General features: G+C 40.1%; 1 protein-coding gene across 1 annotated transcript in view; it reads right to left on the minus strand.

Annotated features, from left to right (window-relative positions):
* The window catches only part of Megf9 (multiple EGF like domains 9), a 90,025-nt gene extending 69,746 nt beyond the window's left edge, over positions 1–20,279 (minus strand). Inside the window, exon 1 of the mRNA XM_042678619.1 lies at positions 19,560–20,279. Coding sequence (XP_042534553.1) covers positions 19,560–20,148 — 589 coding nt within the window. The 5' untranslated portion in view covers positions 20,149–20,279. The remainder of the gene's footprint in view (positions 1–19,559) is intronic.
* Positions 20,280–20,922: the final 643 nt, after the last annotated feature.

Here is a 20,922-nt window from a genome sequence, read left to right on the forward strand (position 1 = left end):
TATCTCAAGAAAGATTAATACTTACAATATTAATTACTAGGTTGAGAAACATTTGTAGCAATTCAATATCACTATTTGCTATTGTCATTATTTCTGACCAACTGGCCTTCCAAAACTGATTAAAAGCACCTTAAGTATTTGGATAATAATCATAATAACTTGGGTAATGTATACATTTACTCATCTGACTCCTAACAGATATCTTAGCCTTCTCTTTAGAAGCCAATCTAAGACCAGTTAGGCTAACAAACAAGAAAAGTGAAATGATCAGTTAGAGCATTATGTAAGAATATGCTTCATGGGGCTGGGAAGATAGCTCAATGGTAGAGTGCTTGCTTTGCATTCATGAGGCCCTGGGTTCGATTCCTCACCACCACACAGGTAGAGAAAGCCGGAAGTGGTGCTGTGGCTCAAGTGTTAAGAGTGCCAGCCTTGAGCTGAAGAGCTGAGGGACAGCGTCCAGGCCCAGAGTTCAGGCCCCATAACCAACACACACACACAAATGTGCTTCAAATACATACTTTCTGCTACAAATACAAACAACAACAAAACAAAAACAGACCTTCACAGAAGTGAAGGTAGCAAGGGGAAAAGATGCACTTAACACTAACATACTTGGAAGGGTACAATAGAGAGCACTATGTTCGAACAATTTCTAACAAGTTACTTTGCCATTATAGGAAGAGCTTTGAAAATATGCCAGATGTAAGCTTGAATCCTACCGAACTAGTACTTCACAGCTACATGATTAATAAACAGACAATATAACCTCCATTTTAGACTCAAATTACCCATTTATCAAATGGAGTAACATTATCAGAATTAAGAGGATTAGAAGTAGTGAAGAATTACAAAAATTGGAAGTAGTAAAAGTAAACAGATATTCAAAATACAATGATTAAAAAAACAGCTAACCTTATGAAAGCCAATATGCCAGAAATCCTAAGTGCTTGATACGTTATTGCTAAATAACCTTTACTGTGGCCATGTTACAGATAAGGACACAAAACCCATCCAAGGTCACACAGTATGTCGTAAAGAAAAGAATTCAAACCCAAACAGTCATGCTCCAAGTATGATCATTATCATTGACAGTAATAATTCCCAGCTAGTCTTGCTTCAGAGATGATAGTTATTGTTAACAATAATTCTTTTTGGAAGCTCCCTTCTGGCTTAATTGTGCTTTTGTTTGTGTCAAAACACTAACTTCTAAAAGCCAGAAAAAGCCGGTCTACAGTATATTTTGATTGCACTTCCTTGTGAAAATTATTTCATAATTATAGACCCCCATTTCTTCAATGTGAGATGCTACTGCTCTTAAATATGCATTTAAGATAGTTTGTCCAGGAATGTTTTCTTCTCAAAATAGATACTATTTCAGAATATAGCTGGTTTGGTTATCAAAGGGGGTGGGGGACAAAAAACGTTTCCTGTTGAGAAGGTATGGGACTTTAGGCCATTTTAGAGGCCATTGAATATAGAGGTAGGTCTAAGGGATATGCTTCTGGATAGGAGGAAAAGATTGTCTGTGGACTAGTTGGAAATTTTTATGTGTTACCTTGAATTAGCCATTCTCATACAAAGATCTTTCTGACAGTATCAGAATTAGCCATTCTCATACAAAGATCTTTCTGACAGTATCATCCACAAATAAAATAATTTACTTTTTAGGCATACTCTTATTTAATAACTAGTTCCCGAGAATCTTCCACATACTAGGAATTAACCTAAGTGCCAGACATATAATTATTAAAGAGAGCCAGACAGACACAAAGATAAACATCTTTGCCTTTGTGGAACTTACATTCATTGGGTAAGGAGGATTCATGTTTCAATGCAATTCAACAATATATGGAATATTTAATATGTGCTGAACTCTATTCTAGATGGATGTCAGAGAGACCAGACCTAGTATCAATAAGGAATAGCCTATAAACTATTTGGAAATAAGATACAGAGGCAGTCACTTACATAAACAGGTAATACTTAAAACAAGAGTCCAAAAGTAAGTAACTGCTGAACATGACAGCTTATGCCTGTAATCTTAGCTACTCAGAAGGCAGAGATCTGTAGGATCATGGTTCAAAGCTATTCCAGAAACAAAGTTGGCAAGACCCCCATCTCAATAGAAAAAGCAGGGTGCCATGGCTACAGCTGTCATCCCAGCTATGGCAGGAAATGTACATTAAAATGTAGGTTTGGGTACTATGGACCCTATCACAAAAAATAATCAGCACAAAATGGCTAGGGATATGTCTCAAGTGGTAGAATACCTGTTTAGCAAGCATGAGACCACAACCAACAACAACAACAACAACAAAAAGCAACTAATTAAAAAAATCAGGATGCATAAGTTAAAACGGTGGTATGGAGGCTACATGGATGCACCAGTAGGTCTATCCATTAGTCAATGAATGTGGTAGACATCTATCATCCTTTGGGCAGATTTGTATCACTATTGTTTCCCGCAATTTTAGAATCCCTTACTATTTGGAGGAAATCTCCTTATTTTCAGCCTTGATTCCCTAACACAAGGTCCATAACATCACATTCTTGTTGTCCTCTCTCCCCCTCCCCCCCCCCCTTCACTCCCTGCCTCTGAAGGCAAAGCACTTCCAAGTTACTGAGGACTAAACTCACTTGGTTTGCAATGAGAAACTAATGATTCATCTGTGGGGTTCAGGGAGGAAACAAGACACAGAAGTACAGGTGGGATTATTAGGGTGGTAGAAAGGGAAAAGTGGAGGAAGGAAGGGAAAAAGAAGGATAATCAAGAACTGGGATATAGCTCAATGGTAGGGCACTTGCCTAGCATATGCAAGGCCCTATATTCGATCTCTAGCACCATCATTTTAAGAAAAGGGGTAGAAAGTGAATACAACCAAAGTACATTATACACATATGAAAATGTCATAATGAAACCTAGTACTTTGAATAATTGAGACACACTAGTTAAAACAAAACAATTGCATTTCTCTGCAGAGCAAGGCAAAATAAAATTTTATTGAATATTCTGTATAAGAAAATAGTGATTCAAATTTGTGGAGGAGAAGGGGAAAAACCAGTCGTTTAAATAAGGATACAGGTGGACCCGTTGCAACAATGAGAAGTACAAGCTGTCATGTCGAAAACGAACTTTACAACTTTGGTGGGGGGGAGGATTAGGTGGGGGGTCGGGGGGAGGCTGGGAAGGGTAAACAAAGGAGGAGGCTACAATGCTTGATAAGAAATGTACTCACTATCTTGCCCATGTAATTGTAACCCCTCTGTACAGTATTTTCACAATAAAATAAAATAAAAAAAAAAAAGAAAATAGTGATTCAAGGAAGGAGCATGAAGAGGGCCTCTCTCAGTGGCTGAGGGAGGGAGATGGAGGCAGTATAACCATCCACAGTAGCACCTGATATTGCCTCTCAAGTACAGCAGTGCTGGTGGAAACTACAGCCTTTCATGGTTAGTGGTACTGCCTGTAATTCAGATGATGAGATTGGGTATAACTTCCAGTGCCATGGTCTAAATTTGGCGCCCCTAAAAATTTTGTGAATTCCTCCATATTCTCTTAGTAAACTCCATTTCAGATTAAATCAATAAGCATTTATTTCTTTATTTACAATTAAGACACACCCCCGACTTAAACTGAAAACAAAGACATTCCAGGCAGGGGGAATAACATAAACAAAGTCTAGCTTAGTGATTAAGGAAATTTCTGAGGCTGGACAGATCTGAATTTGAACCAAGGTTCTACATTTTACTAGCTATGAAACCTTGCTCAGTCACAAAACCTTAAACTCTATATAAAAGCTCAATCCCTGCCTAGTACAACAGGGATGTCAACACGCATTTCTTTCTTTCTTTCTTTTTTTCTTTTTTGTCAGTTGTGGGGCCTGAACTCTGGGCCTGGACACTGTCCCTCAGCTCTTCAGCTCAAGGCTAGCGCCATACCTTGAGCCACAGCGCTGCTTCCAGCTTTTTCTGCTTATGTGGTGCTAAGGAATCAAATCCAGGGCCTCATGTATGCAAGGCAAGCACTCTACCACTAAGCCAACTTCCCAGCTCAACATGCATTTATTAGGCTTTCTTGAGAATTAAATGAAGTCATGGTGACTTGTCTACATCTCTTAGTATCTTACAAAGAATAAGACCTTCAGTGATAAGCACTTCACTACTACTAATCATGATGATGTTAAGTATTATATATGGAGGAAAATATGAACAATTTAATTCTGCTAATTTTTTTTTTTTTGTCATAGGTCTTGAACTCTGGGCCTGGGTGCTGTCCCTCAGCTCTTCAGCTCAAGGCAAGTGCCCTACCACTTGACCACAGCACCACTTCTGATTTTCTGGTAGTTAATTGGAGATGAAAGTCTCATGGACTTTCCTGCCTGAGCTGGCTTTGAAACGTGATCCTCAGATCTTAGCCTCTTGAGTGGCTACGATTACAGCCATGAGCCACCGGTCTCCAGCTCTGCTAGATTTTAAAACATGAAGGGGGAATACAAGAAATGATGGCAGAGACAGATCATGCAGAAATTTTAAATTATATTGAGGAACTTGAGCTTTATGGGTTAGAATCACTTAATGGTGCTTATTGTATTAAATGTACATACTTTATCATAAATTGTTAGCCAGAAGACTGATATAATTCAATTTTGCACTATATATGCATTTTCCACATCTATAGTTCACCTTGACCACTGGCTGACTAGGAGAAAAGTTTATGAAAGGAGAAGGATGAATGCACTCTAAGGTGACTATCAGAAGTATGAATCACATTTGTAAATCTGATATTCTCCTATAAGTTTTATACGATCAAGTATCACCTGCCATCTTTATAACATATTGTTAAGCATCAGTATCTTAGTGTGTATTAAGTGAAAGATAGGAGGTTTTAGTATCAAGACAAGAACAACCAATACTTCCATTTCGTGGAGCATGCTCTTACTTGCAAAATGCTAATAAACATTACGTTGTCTGTATTTGCACTGACCCTCTGGTGATGAATAGACAATCTCATAGACACTGTTTATGTCTGATTTACATTTACCACGCTCTTCTACCTGTTTATCTTCATCTAATTTCCACCATTATCTTTTCACATAACTTGCTACTCCACACATATATCAGCCTTTGAGAAATATCACGTTGATTTAATTTTAATTTTTATAGTAGCTACTGAAAGCAAACATGGATCACTATGTACAACTTGGAACCGATGCTGTGAGAAAAAGTATGAGTTTGCTGAAGAAGGCTAGAAAAGGTGAGAAAAGCAGAACCCCAAATATGTTCTGTAACCAATTTATTTTATTTTCTGCTACTCCCATCTGCTTTGGCTAACATCAGTTTAGTCAAAGGAAAAAAATGTGCACAGACATCTGAGTCCCACAGAGCTGAGTTTGAATTCTAAGCCCTACACTTCCAGATGCAATTATACTCATGTTACTGAGAACAGTTTTGAAGCCTAGGAAGACTATGTGACTTGCATGTACATGTGTAGATTGTATTGGCATGCTTTAAAAAAAATCAACGTGCTAACAATATAAAATTGAATAAATGTACCTTTCTTTTCTTTATTTTTTGGTTCCAGTACTAGGAGTTGAACTCAGAGCCTTGTGCATTTTGGGCTTGGCTTGTTTGCTCATGGCTGGCATTCTTCCTTCCACTTGAATCATGCCCCCAGCCTGGCTTTTGCTGGTTAATTGACATTAAAGTCTCATGGATTTTTCTGCATGAGCTGGCTTTGAACTATGATCCTCCAGACTTCAAGGATCTAACTAAGGCTAGATTACAGATGTGAACCATCAGCACCTGTAGCCATTTATATCTGTAGGATCAATCATATTTTCATTCTACTAGGTTATTTGTGGTTGGTATCTAATACCTACAAAAAGATCCCAGAGGAAAATACATCTGCCAGAGCTGAATAATAACTATTTCAAAGATTCCCTAAAGACCTATCTTTACATCCTCAAAATAGTAGCCAGGCACCAGTGGCTCATGTGTATAATTCTAACTACTCAGGAAACTGAGACTTAGAAGATGGTGGTTTGAAACCAACCTAAGCAGAAAAATATACAAGACTCTATTTCCACTTAACCAGCAGAAGAGCTAGACTAGAAGTAAGTATGGCTCAAGTGGCAGAATGCCTGCTGTGAGCAAAAAAGCTGAGAGCATGAGGCCCTAGTTCAAGCCCTTGGTACTAGCACACATGTACACCCGCGTGCACACACACACAAATAGCTTACATGTAGTCCAATTGTGAATAGTACTATAACTGTTGTATCGTCAAGATAGTATGAGGGAATTCTCACTTTGACCGAGGCAACTCTGAAAAGATAGGAGGTAGCCTTTGCTTCAAGCATAGTTTCCCTACCCTATACCTTAGAACTAGCTGTTAGAGAACAGTAACAATGTGCTAGTCTTCCTGATTAACAGTGTGTTACAGTGTATACACTATGTCAAAAAAGTAGGTAATAGCCCAACACCTGTAGCTCATCACACCTGTCATCTTAGCTACTCAGGAGGCTGAGATCTGAGGATCTCTGTTCAAAGCCAGCCCAGACAGGAAAGTCCATGAGACTCTTCACCAGAAAACTGGAAGTGGCGCTGTGGCTCAAGTGGTAGAGTGCTAGCCTTGAGCTGAAGAGCTCAGGTACAGCGCCCAAGCCCAGAGTCCAAGACCCACAAGCAACAAAAGAAAAAAAAAAAGAGTAAATTTATTATGATAGAATTACCAAAGTTTTCTCTGCTGATTTCCAAACATTGTCAATAGGTAATAAAAAGCAATAATAATAATAATGACAGCTAAGTGTTTACTATGTGCTAGTTACTAAGTATGTACAGATCATTAAGCATTAGTAAATCAACATAGACTTATTAATTAATACCTACTCAATAACACTATGGTTCACTGTTGCTTTGATTTCAAAGTTACAAATTCAGAGAACATATATCATTGTGTAAGGTAGATGAGAGTTTCTGGAAGGCCAGGGCCATTCTTTGACATATTCTTTAGCATATCACCCAGCGTTTTGTTAGTGTAAAAGCCAGGCAGATGGGCACTTTGACTACTCTCACCTCAGGATTAAACATATCAAATGCCTGGCTTGGTTCCAGGTGACTTTATGCTTGCATAGGCCAACCTGAACCCAAAACGATTATGTTTGTGTTGGAGTTGACACAGGAAAACAAGTCACTGGTCCCTGGTTCTGCCAAACTTTCGAGTAAAGCATGCTGTGGAGTCCTCAATCACTATCCAAAATAGAGTGGTGCTCTTTTTGATGACAGGACAGATAATTTAAATGAGGTGAATTGTTTTCATGTTATCTGTCAAACATTTGACTTCAGAGTGCTAGGTCCAATGTACACCCTTACTTTTATAATAAATAAATTACAGTAGCTCACTTATTGCAATGAAAAATAGAGTAATATATGCAGTAATAAATATTAAACTCTGTGATAAAATCTTTATCGAGTAGTTTTTCTGAAACTATTAAAAGGCACTAATATGGTGATTTGAACACAGTAAGCACTCAAAGTTTAATAGGCTAAAAGGAGGATATTCATAGAGCAGATCCCAAAGGCTCAATAGCTATGTGTTCATTTTACAAAATGAACTCCAAGAAATAGAAACAAGAGAAAAACAAGTTTAATAGGTTAAATTATACTAATAGCAGCAATAGTACTACTTTCAACCTCAAAAGATAAAACATTAAAACTAACATAAGCTAGGTCCCAGTGGCTCACACCTGTAATCCTAGCTACTCAGGAAACTGAGATCTGAGGATCATGGTTCAAAGCCAGCCTGGGCAGGAAAGTCCGTGAGACTTTCATCTCCAATTAACCTCCAGAAAACTGGAAGCGGCACTGTGGCTCAACTGGTAGAGTGCTCGCCTTGAGCTGAAGAACTGAGGGGCAGCGCCCAGGCCCAGAGTTCAAGCCCCACAACCAACAAAAAATCAACAACAACATAACATAAAGGTTCCAAGACCATAGCATAATTGATTATAAAACTGAATTACCTATAAACTATATTGTATATGTATCAATATGTAAATGCATGTGTGTATATTTATCTTTAATCAGAGCTATTTTATTTACATTATATTATAAACCAATATAAGCCATGTACTATGGAAAAATATCGGAAAACAGCTTGAGTTCTACAAAGACTTTGTATCTGAGAGGAAAAAAAGCAAGTAATTTATATGTTCTCAAAAATCTTGGGACACTAGAAGTAATAGGTTTCACTTTATAGTTAAACTAAATCACAGGACCATGAAAACAGTGTTTAATAATGCACAAAATGGATGAAAAGAAAAACTGGAATTCAGTTCTTCTAGCTGCCATTCCACTATTATCTAGACCATTGAGCCCGGACTTTGTGGACAAGTTGATGCAACAAACTAACTTAAAATTTAAAACCAGTTGAACAGGCTAGGTTTGCAGGCAATATACCAACAATTCGGTATAATAATACCCAACAACTGAAATGTTTTGTGTGTTTGGTATACTGTATAACTATTCATTAACCCACACACATCAGTGGATGTTAGAGTTTTACTGCTAATGCTATGCTCATAGAACTGTAGGATCATAAGGAACATAAAAATCAAACATGAAATCTACAGCAGGAAAAACCCAATGTCTTACCTTAACCAAGCCTCAATGCACAAATAAAGTAGAATACATATATTGGAATGCCAAGCATCCCCTCCTCTTTCCCATAATTTCCAGTAACCCTTCCCATACTCTTATGTATTCTTATGAATGATTGATAAGACTAAAGAGAACCTAAAAAGTTATTTGGTTCATGCTGTTTCTTTTAAAGTGACCACCATCTAAACACTTCCTAGAGTATTTTTTTAGTTTATTCTTTAAGGACTTGTTACTGCTGGGCAACAGTGGCTTACATCTGTAACCCTTAGCTACTCAAGGGTTAAGACCTGGGGATCCTGGTGCAAAGCCAGCCTGGACAGAAAAGTTCCAGAGACTGTTATCTCCAATTAGCCAGCGAAAAGATGGCAGTGGCAGACACCAGCTTTGAGGGGGAAAAAAAAAAAAAACCTAAGGGAGAACACTTTGATCCTGAGTTCAAGCACTTGTACCAACACACACACACACACACACACACACACACACACACACACTAAATATAATTACCAAAGTTAAAAAGGAGGCAATATTATGTTATTATGTTGTCCTCAGAATTAACAATACTACCTCTAACTTCTTTTTGTTCATATGTGTGTCAAGTAAAAGCGCTAGGTTTAAAAAAAAAAGAAGTAATCCCTGTTAACATGCTAGTTTCTATGAAGCATACAATGCAATACATTTTTGTCAGTTATCTAAAGAGTGTAACATTTACTAAATAAAAGCTATTTAGCACTCCACATCCCGGCTAAAACATTTCTACTCCTTATCATTTTCTTTCTGACTAGGCAGAACACATTCCTTCTTTCCAATGAATAAATTTCCCCTTCCCTTGAAGCTTAGCAGTCTCCCTGGCAAGGCATCATATAGAACAGCTGTTATATTACCAGTATAAAAGCAATCCCATCTGATCTAATTGTAAAACATATGGGACAGACTGAAACCAAATTTGGGGGTGGGAGTGTCTGTGTTTTTAAGAGAAGGAACAAAGATCTTCTATTGGTAGAGACTGTGAACAAGGCCAAGAATTCAAATTTTGCATGTTTTAAACTGTATCTATTTGAATAAGTTGCTTCAATTAATATTAACATACACGTTTTAAACTCCATTTACTAAACAAAATGAAAAAAAAAAATCAGTTCTCCATTTCTAGCTCTTACCAAAGATTTCAGTTAACCTTCCCTAACTGTACCAAATCTTACAAATGTTATCCCTATCCTGAGTTTAAGCTTTGTCAGGCCTTTGGACACAATCTCACCAGTCTCTTTTCTTCAGAATCAAGTCACTGAGACTTGGCAAATATTTCTGATTTAGACTAAATTTGCTGAGTCAAACATAGAAAGTAGAGGTAAATGGCTCTGTGTGACATCATCCAACTTGATCTCATGTGAGACTTGCCAAGCTTATCCTTTATTCATCTTAACTCACTATAAAATTAAAACTAAGTAAACTCATGGAAAAAACTTGGCAATTTCAGAAAAGCACTAAGAAACAATTGGAGTTATCCACAAACCCATTACTTAGCTTTAATCAATTAATACTTTGCGTAATTCTCTTCTCTTTATGCATCTTGCTACCAAATTCAAGTATTGTAATAACTGTATAATAGTTCAGAAACAACTATAATTTCTTTATCTCAGGATGTCAGAGTAGGAGAATTTATATTTCCAAAATCTTTAGTGAGCTGAGCACTGGTGGCTCACACTTATAATTCTAGCTACTCAGGAGGCTGAGATCTGAGGATCACGGTTTGAAGCCAGCCCAGGCAGAAAGTCCCTGTGAGACTCTTATCTCCAATTAAAACATTCAAAACCAGAAGTGGCACCATGGCTCAATGTGGTAGAACACCAGCCTTGAGCAAAAGTGCTCACAGACAGCACCCAGGCCCTGAGTTCAAGCCCCACAACTGACAAAAAAAAAAATTTTTAGTGAAAGACTAAATCCTAATAATAATATAGAATGGATTAAAGTGTAGGTAGTGATGTGGAAGAGAGAGGTAGGGGTTACGTGGTTTACATGTGAACCCACCTGGACAGCTCCTAAACACATCTAAGGAAGCTCAATTACCCAAATAATGCAGTTTAGAAAGTATAAACAAATTCTACCTCTATCATTTCATTTGCTCAAGATCAAAGGATTAGTAAACAAACCCTGAGTTCCATGGCTCAAAGACAAGGGTTCAGCTTTCCAACTTTAGCTATTCTTTCTACAAACATCATCAGATGTTCACTGTCTATTGTTGTTCTTCCTTTAAGAAAAATAGAAGGGACAAGGTTATGTAACAACAAGTTAATAATTAATGTAATATATTAGATTTCAAAAAAACTCCATCTGCCAAAGTAATAGGTTCTTATACTATTATTATAAGCCAATGGGGTAAGTTAGATAAAAGTGCATTTCTAAACAAAGAGATAAGCTATTATTACATTATTTTCCTCAAGCATATACTCTATGTCTACTGTAGCTACTAAGTGTTCTTTCTTTGGCTAGTAAGTCATTAAATATTGAGAATCTAATTTGGGGCTGGACAATGATGATATAAATGTGAACAAGACAGAAATCCCTGTCCTCAATAGAATTTGTGAAACATGATAGGTTTGGGCAAACTACTTAAACTTCGTAAATCCAAGTATTAGCCATTCATAAAATAAAGATAATAATATTTACAATTGTATTACATAAAAACTAAATTATATGATGTATATTTAATTTAAAAAGACTGATAGGGCTAAGCATTGGTAGCTCGTGCCTGTCATCCTAGCTACACTCAGGACACTGAGATCTGAGGATCACAGTTCAAAGCCAGCCTGGACAGAAATATCTAATATCATCAATTAACCAGCAAAAAGTGAGATGTGGAGGTGTGGCTCAAATGGTAGAGCACTAGCCTTGAGTAAAAAAGGAAGGGGCTGGGAAGGTGGCTCAGTGGTAGAGGACTTGCCTTGCATACATGAGGCCCTGGGTTCGCTTCCCCAACACCACATAAGCAAAAAGAAAAAAAGCCAGAAGTGGCGCTGTGGCTCAAGTGGTAGAGCACTAGCCTTGAGCTGAAGAGCTGAGGGACAGCGCCCAGGCCCAGAGTTCAGGCCCCACGACCGGACCCAAAAACAAAAAAAAGTTAAGGAAGAGTGCCCAGGCCCTTTGTGTATATATTGACACACATAAATAATACATCAATAAGGATAAAGTATGGATGGCAAAGTCCTAAGAATTTTAAAGGCATTCTGTAAAGCACAATGCACTTCAAACTTGTTAATTATTATAAGTACTCTGTTCACACTATTAAATTTAATTATGTTTCTATAGGGAAAATTCTGTTATTCAAAAGATTAAACATTTCTCAATCAAATTAAACCTTGTATAACTGTGTATACATCCCAAGTCAACTTACCAACAAAAATAGCTCAAATTACTCATATACAGAAAAAAATGTCACTTAAAATACAAAAAATTTTAGAGGAAGATTACTTTGTTCTTAGTGGTGGAGAAGGGTAAGAGGTTTATCTAAGCAATAAAGAAGATCCTCAGATAAAAGGAAAATCTTTTCTCTATTTTTTTTCAAAAAGAGGTAATTAGCACCATGTCCTAAATATTTATACAAATGATGACAGCTACTAATCAAATGGACTTAATAACCTAAATTAAATTTATTTAAATCAATAGGAAAAGGAATGAAGTAACAGAGTAAGACATGTTTTATTCTGAGTGCAAAGTCTTCAACCCCATGCGTTCTGATACCGAGACATCTTCAAGGACTTTTTGTTCATCTAGAAAGGACTTGTGGAAGAATTAGGCTTTGAGAAGGCACTGAGGGAGGTCAAAGTAGTAAGTTGTTCAACAGAGAGGGTAATTTGGGTCCCTAAGGAACCTGGAAAGAAGCCGGGCGGTGGTGCCTGTAATCCTAGCTGCTCAGGAGGCTGAGATCTGAGGATCATGCGGTTCAAAGCCAGCTCGGGCAGCAAAGTCCATGAGACTCTTATCTCCAATAAACCACTCAGAAAACTGGAAGTGGCGCTGTGGCTCAAGTCGTAGAGCACTAGCCTTTAGCTGAAGAGCTGAGAGACATTGTCCAGGCCCAGAGTTCGAGCCCCACAACGGAAAAAAAAAAAAAAAAGAACCTGGAAAGAATGGAATGGGCTAAGAATGAGACAAGAATGAGAAGAACATATAGAAGAATTTTCATTTATAAACAAGCAAGCAGAGTAGAATGAAGATTTTGTTTTTAAGAAGGAAAAATTGGGAAAGATTTCTCTAACAATAATACGTAGAACAATAACCTATGGAATGGTGGCATTATTAGAGAGGTTATTCAGATACTAATCAGAATTTCTTAGAAGTACTTACACACCATCAAGGATAATTATTCTGAGTAAACTTTTATTGTTGCTCAAATACATAGGGATCTCAACAATCTCTATCTTTTTCATCACTATTTTTTTTTAAATCTCCCTTTAAAATTACAAAAATATAGGGTAGTTTCTAGTGAAAACCAGATAACTTTCCTTAAAAGAAGACTTAAGTGATCACAGACCAGGTGTCTATGATATAAAATAGACTTTCATGTTAGACCTAAAGAAAACAAACAACAAAGTTCAAGATCAATTTAAAAGGCATAGATTAAGGCTATTTATGACTAAAAATATCATCTAACATTTTCAGATAAACAATATCTTATATTTCTATCCTCTTCTGATCTATGAAGTGCCCTAGAGCAGTAATCTCTCTGCCCATAATTTACCCATCAGTAAAACCAGCACTATAATGCTTTACTTCCTTTCTTTTTATAAGGGTGCCAGGACGTCTGGAAGTTAATGTTCACATATTTAGGAATGCTAAGATGAGAAGTAATGCATACTCTAATTTCATAGGTCCTTAGTAAAACCAAGATAAAAAGGTCTAGTAAGATTATTTCAATGTGCAAATTTTCAACTAGTCAAAAGGCTTCCTGAAGACATCATTCAAAAGATTTCAAACTAATGTTCTGGAGTTTATGTTGTTCCAGAAACTATTCAGACAAAGGAATTTCTATACAAAATGAGGCATTTTGGACAAGAATAAGAAGTAAGTTTGAGAAGTCCCCAGACTTGGCCCTAAAAAAGAATTCAGATAAATTTATCTATCACAGACAAAAATTAAAGACAAAACAAGAGTAGAGTAATAGCTATAATTTAATATCACAACCATAAAACATTATAAAACATTGAAGAGGGTAAATGTATAGAATACAATGTCTTCTCTGGACCTGTTTTCTTATCAGAAAATAAGAATAGGAATTGAGGCCCTGAATTGTATCTCTAGCCTCCAACACCAGGGAAAGGAGAAAAAAAAAAAAAAGGAAACAGGGTAGTAATAGTAACTAATTCAAGATCTAACTATTCTAGGATTAAATGACTTAACATATGTAAGACACTTAAAATAGTTCCAAGAACATAGTCTGTTTGCAATTATGTAGTCCACATCCTTCAGACCCGATTAAATATTTGAAGTTCCAAAACTAAATATTTTTCTGTAACTCATTTGGTGGCAAATACCTGCCCTGCCCTGAACATAGTTGGCAACAAAGCCTGGCCTGATCAAATGCAAGACCACTTATAGTCTCTTTTTATCCCAATCAATGTGTATTTTGTAATGAATATCCTCAAATATTTGGCTACTAGATGCTGTCCCAGCTTCAGTAAGGTGGATTTATTAACTTCCTAAAATCTGAAAAAAATCTCAAATATATTCAAGCACCCAGAATTGAATAAAATATTAAGAACCTATATTATCTTTGGATCTCTACAGTTTGTTTCCTTAAAATAAATGGTATCTTCTTAAATAAAACATAAGTAATAAGATCCTGAGCCTAGTAATAGGAAATTTTAAGATGAAGAAAGCATCTTCCCCATGGAACCAGAGGCATGGTTCAAGTGACATAGCAACAGCACTGAGCAAAAAAGGTGAAGGAGAGCTCAAAGCCTTGAGTTCAAGCCCCAGTACTAGCTTTTTTTTTTTAAAAAAAAAAAAAAAAAGGAATTTTCCAGTCTGAGTAGGAGGGCTCTGGATGCTATTATTTCATGAAGAATCTACACAGTTGGATATGGTGGTCCACATCTGTAATCCTAGCACTGGGAGGGAGAATAAGGAAAAAAGCCTAGGCTACAGAGTGTGTTCCATACCAACCTGGTTTACAGAGCAAGATCCTGTCTCCAAACTAACAATAAGAAAAGGAAAACAAAGCAAATAGAATCTATTGCAAATGTTTTATTTACATGTTGTAGTAGAATTTACAAACTAGGGCTTTGCTCTCATTACCTGGATCTCAAATAAATAAGGTTCCTTTTTACATTACTGGTCAAACAGACCCTTGAGAACTCACCTAAACTGTTATCCCTTCCCTGTAAAAATGTTTTATCATCCATAAATTTACTCTTACCCTGTGAGGAAGAATAACCAGCCCGCCTTGACTTGCCCTTTGACTGTCTATAAGAACACCCTGTAGGTAATGTGAATGAACTGGGTGGAGTACACAAACAAACTTGGGATCTAAACGGATGACTTGAATTTAACAATCAAATCAATCCTCTATGTATGGTAAATGTCTCCATTTGTTATTTTAGAAAAGGACAGAATTTCCAAGCCCATAGAGAAAAAACACCCATCAGGCTCTTACGTTTTTAAGTAAAAGATTCTAGTATCTTTTTTCTCCTTCTTCTTCTCCTTTTCCTTCTCCTTCCCCTTCTTCTTCTTCCTCCTCCTTCTCTGTCTCCTCTTCCTCTTCCTCTACCTCCCTTGTCTTCTTTCTCCTTCTTCTTTCTTCTTCTTCTGTATGGGTCCTGGGCTTGCCCTTAGAGCCAGGGGGCTATCCCTGAGCTGCACTCTACCACTCTACCACTTAATTCACACCTCCATTTCTAGCTTTTTGCTGTTTAATTGGTGATAAGTCTCTCAGACTATCCTGCCCTAGCTGGCTTTGAACCAAGATCCTCAGATGTCAGCCTCCTGAGTAGCGAGGCTTAAAGGGGTCACTGATACCTGGCTAAAATTCTGGTATCTTAATGGAGCCAATATGTCCATTAAAGAGATTGTGAGCAAGGCTTAACTACATCATCTTCAAGGTCACAACTAGAAAGAACAAGGTAACTGTCCTCTCTTCTAGAGCTAATTGAGCACAGCTAGTATATTATGTCCAGGTTTTTTCCACATCCTGAGAGTGTCACAGAAAGACTGAAAAAGTATAGTAAAGAGGAGACTCTATTAAAGAAATATGAAAACATATCACATAAAGACCAGTTAAATGAGTTGAAGTCATTTAGCTCAGATTCCAAAGGAGCATAATCACTGTCTCTAAAACCCTTCAGAATTGCCATGGCTCAGATAATCAGACTTGTTCTACATGGCCTCCAGTGGGCCCAGCCAGACCATCATCATTAACTACAGCTATGCCTATCAGCTACCCCTATACATTCTTAAAATGTAGAGCCATGTCAGAATAGAAAAGCCTATTGTACCCTAGAAGTCAATAATTCAAAAACTCCAACATTTGTCATTACTTCAGAGTTTTATTACGATTTGCTAGTGACCCAGCATCCCTCTTTACCCTTCCCCAAATGTCCTGTCCGATCAGTTGAGTACTCTGCCAGGTTTGTGGGAGGAAAGTGCTTGCTTGCTGGGCAATTACTTTCAGTTTGCAGAAAGTGTTTGAGTGTAAACAACGGAGAGCCCTAACTTAGGGGTAGGCAAAAACACTCAGCTAAGTCTCCAAGAGAGAAATTCTTAATTCAGAAAGCATCTATAAGATGTATCAAATCAAACATTATACTTAGTTCTTATAGGAATATTGAAATGAGGAAGAACCTCTCTTCCTAATGCCAGGGAATCTAGCTTTACAAGCCAAATCAGCTCTTTCAAATTCAAATAGTTTTCTTCTGTCAAAGAGCTCTGTTTACTATTTAAACCCTTGGCTCTGGTTAAATAGTCTATACTTGCTATCATAAAAGCTAAAATTAAGCCAGGCACCAGTGGCTCACAATTGTAATCCTAGCTACTCAGGAGGCCGAGATCTGAGGATCACAGTTCAAAGCCAGCTGGGGCAGGAATATCTGTGAGACTCTTATCTCCAGTAAACTACTCAAAAAAGCCAGAAGTGGCACTGAGGCTCAAGTGGGAGAGTGCTAACCTTAAGCAAAAGAAGCTCAGGGACAGTGGCCAGGCCCAGAGTTCAAGTACCAGGACCGGCAAAAAAAAAAAAAAAATCCTAAAATTGTCTATCAGGTCACAAAGCTAATGAAGCTCCTGAGAACTAGATACTGGCAACCCAGAGTGATTTCACAGAGTAGTAAAAACTCCAGATTATTTAAAACAAAGGGAAGTGACCAGAGTTGGACATGCTAAAACTAAACTTAGGTTAGTCCATGGAAAATACTAATAACTTTGAACAATTCAAATGGCAAATACTAATTAGCCCAATGTTACTACACTTGAAATTTATTTGAATTCTGAGCATTGATTCAAATCAAAGTATTAGACAAATATAATAAAAATGGAGTGAACTTAAGAACAGTCTTCTCTTGACTCTTTAAAGCAATCTAAGTGTGTATAGAGATTGGTTGGATAAATTATGACACATTCTGACAATAGGAAGTACAACTATTAAAAATAATTAGATACAAGGTACTCACATAAATATATATGTATATATATATAATCAATGATACACAGTTAATACAGCAAGTTGTAAAACAGTATTATAGAATCATTCCATTTTTAAAAAACTATTTTATTCAATTAAATTTTCTTTGCAGTACAGGGATTGCACACTCTAGACCAAAATTGTACCACTGAGCTATACCTCCTGCCCACCTAAAAACTATTTTAAAATATTCTGTGTAATGATCATACATGCCCAGAAAAAAAAGTTTGAAGGGAAAAAAAAACAACCAGCTGCAAACACTACTAACATCTAGAGGTTTACTGAAACCAGAAAACAGTAACTTTCACTTTTCACTTGGTAGACTTTTGGTTTTTTGTTTTGCTTTGTTTTTGTCAGAAAGGGTTATCTTAGTGTCTTTTTAAAACAAGGAAAACTAATTATCCTGAGTTATTTATCGGATACTAACCATAGTAAGAAATTGCAAACAATGCTACTGTGTGCTTGAAATTTTAAAAAAAAATCTAATTCTTTTTTTATTATATTTTGCTAGATGGAAAAAAAATTTAATCACCGTAAGTCCCTACTTGGTTTCTCAAATGCTTTTCTCTATTTAAAAAAATGCTTGGTCAAAAGCATATTTAACATACACATGGTGCTTATACCAGGAATTGTGCTAAGCACTAAAGACAGTTTTGAGAGAGGATCTCTGTATGTAGCTCAGCTCAAACTTATGATCCTCGGTCTCAGCCTCCTGAATGCTGGGATTACAGGCATGCACCGCCAGATTCAGCTCAAGATGTTTAATTCTCACAGTAATCTTACAAGTACTATAATTATCTTCATTTCACAGTTGAAGAAACGGAGGCCAGAAAGGTTAAGTAACTTGCTCAAGCTTTCATAGGGACAGCCCACTGGAATTCTAACCTAAGAATGGACAACACAGCCCATAATTTCAACCACTATAATTCCTGTCTTTTAATCATATGTCAGTGTCTCATCTAAAGGCCCAAATCATCACAGGTTAAAAAAAAGGGGGGGGGGCTAGTTAATATACCCTTGAAGCTGGAATCAATCCAAATTTGGCTTTTTTTTTTTCAGAATGAATAATCAAACTCCAAACCAACACTGTATCAAAGCATATAACCATGTGGGAAATTTCTCTACAGACACAATTATAGTCCAAAGTCCATAACCTGACTCACAGTAAACCACTGCGCCTAAGAATTAGGTCAGCTGATCCAGCCAGACAAGGGCTTTGGACATACCTCCACCCCAACTCTAAGCAAAAGAACTCAGAAACTCTTGTCTAAAGTCTTGACAAGTTATATTTTCTTGGCTAAGGGCAACTTTAGATATAAAAGGAGAAAGAAAGGAGTCAGATCTAACGTTGCTTGAGACTTTAACCAGAAAGAAGAGGAGCTTTATTCTCTGTATGAACTCCAAATGAAATTGGCCTCTGTCAGCATCAGCAAAATCAGCCTAGTTTTTAAGGGGACAAAAATGGGCATCCCTGCTTAAATTGTCTTTAACCGAACACCTGACCTTGTAATTGAGAAAATACATAGTGCAAGGAAGGGTTTTAACCTAATTTATAAACGTGCTCAACCTAGATAACACACGTGCCCCAAATGACCTACTGAATCTACTTACTTGCAGAGAAAACATGGATGACAATACCTGTTTTATTTTGTGACCTCGGGTAGTGTACTGTTGTTTCTAAACAAAATCCTCTCCCTACCTCTTCCACCTGCCACAGGCACATCTGATATTAACAACAACAAGAAGAAAAATGAACAAGGAAACCGGGATCCCTTTCGCTTAGCCTTTGACCTGTGGGGTGGATGGAAGCAGGGATGTTTGCTGGTTTTCAAACTTCCCCCAGATAAACCAGGCGAGGTGGAGCCGAACCCAAAAGTTTGCGTCCCTGCAGGATCGCTTCTGACAAAGGCCAGAAAAACCTGGTTTGGAAAGAGATGCGATGCCTGGCCGAGAGCAGCTACCCCCGACCTGAAAGAGCACGGCCCCGGGGATGGGGGGGGTGGGGGGGAGTGGGGGAGGAAGAGGGAGGGGGAGAGGCTGGACAAAAAGACTTCCCAGACCTGGGGCGAGGTGGGTAGTGCAGAGGGTCAACCTAGGCGGCTGGAGCTTGGATCTCCCCTTGGGGAGTGGAGACCAGAGGAGCGAAACGAACCATTCCAGCCTCGCGCCCAACCCTAGATGCCCGAGGCTGGGGTCCGGGTGGGGAGGGTGCCGCCCGACAGCCAGCGCGGGGACTCACCTGGGGGAGGAGGGGAGGGGGGCTCGGTGGCAGGTGGGGTGGGCGGGACGCGGCGGCTGCTGCTGCTGCTGCTGCTGCTGCTGGGGAGGACGGCGATCGGGGTCCGGGGAGTGGTCGGCGCCAAAACGGTGGTCGCTACCGGGGTGGTCGGCGCCCGGTCGGTGGCCGTGGAGAGGGCGGTCGGCGCCACCGGGGTGGTGGCAGTGCGCTCCGCCTCGGGAGGAGCGGTCGGCGAGCGGCCGGGCGGCGCGCGGGAGGAGGTCGCCGCGGGTCCCGCGGTGGCCCGGGGAGGGGTGGGCTCCGGGGGCCGGGCTGGGGGCATCGAGGCCGGGGCTCGGCGGACCGTGGCGCGCGGGGGGCCGGTCGGCGGGGCCTGGGCCGTGGGAGCCGTCGCCTCAGAGAAGGGGTGGCTGGGCTCGCCGCGCAGCCCCGGGCCCGGCGACGCGTCCACCTGCCCCTCGGCCCCGCCGCCACCGGTGACATTCCCGGCCGAGGCGACCGAGGCGGCGGCGGCGGCGGCGCAGCACAACAGGGCGAGGCCGCCCAGGCTCGGCAGGCTCCTCATGGCGCGCTCGGCTCCGCCATTCATTCATTCAACCAGTCGGTTGGTCAGTCATCTTCTCTTCCTGGCAATCCGACCGAGGAAGCCGCCGCCGCCGCCGCCGCCGCCGTCGTCGTCGCGGCCACCGGGCGCACCATCGCCGCCTCCCTCTCTGACAGGCGGCCGGCCCCGCGGGCGGGCCTCAGCGCGGAGGGAACGACCCGGCCGAGCGCGGACAGCCCGCCCTCCTCGACTGGCAGCCGTACCTAGCCAATGAGAGGCCGCTCTCGCCCACGTGACCCACCCGCTTCCCGGCCTCTTTGTAGCCCAGCAGACCAATCAGAAGACATCGTGGGAAAAGGGGCGGGACGTAGGGCGGGAGGAGGGTGGTGCGAGCGCCGCTGGAGCCGGCCGGGCCAGCGGCGGCTCCCGCTTTGTCTGCCCGTAGAGCCGGGCGCGGGCCCTCCGGCACCCGGCGCAGAGGAGCAGACAAAGGACGCGCCCCGTGCGGCAGACGCCGGGCCAAGTCCTCTGCTTCACCGGGCTGCCAGCGCGACCCGGGGCGGGGATTCCTCTCTCCGAGTGACCCCGCCTTCCTGAACAATGGGGCGCCGGCGCCGCACCCCGGTTCGGGCAGGGACTGGCCTGCGGCCCCCCGCAAGGAACCAGGTCGACCCTGTGACAGCCTTGCCTCTATTGCCAGGAGAGCCTGGCCTCGGCCCTGCGAGGTCTGCGCTGCCATTTCCACTTCAGGGATGGGGAAACTGAGGCACGCCCCCACCAAGCACCTGCTTGTGAGCCTGGCTCATCATCAGTGGAGCC

This window comes from Dipodomys spectabilis, unplaced genomic scaffold, assembly GCF_019054845.1.
Source record: "Dipodomys spectabilis isolate Male_0828 unplaced genomic scaffold, ASM1905484v1 ptg000046l, whole genome shotgun sequence".
Classification (NCBI taxonomy): Eukaryota; Metazoa; Chordata; class Mammalia; order Rodentia; family Heteromyidae; genus Dipodomys; species Dipodomys spectabilis.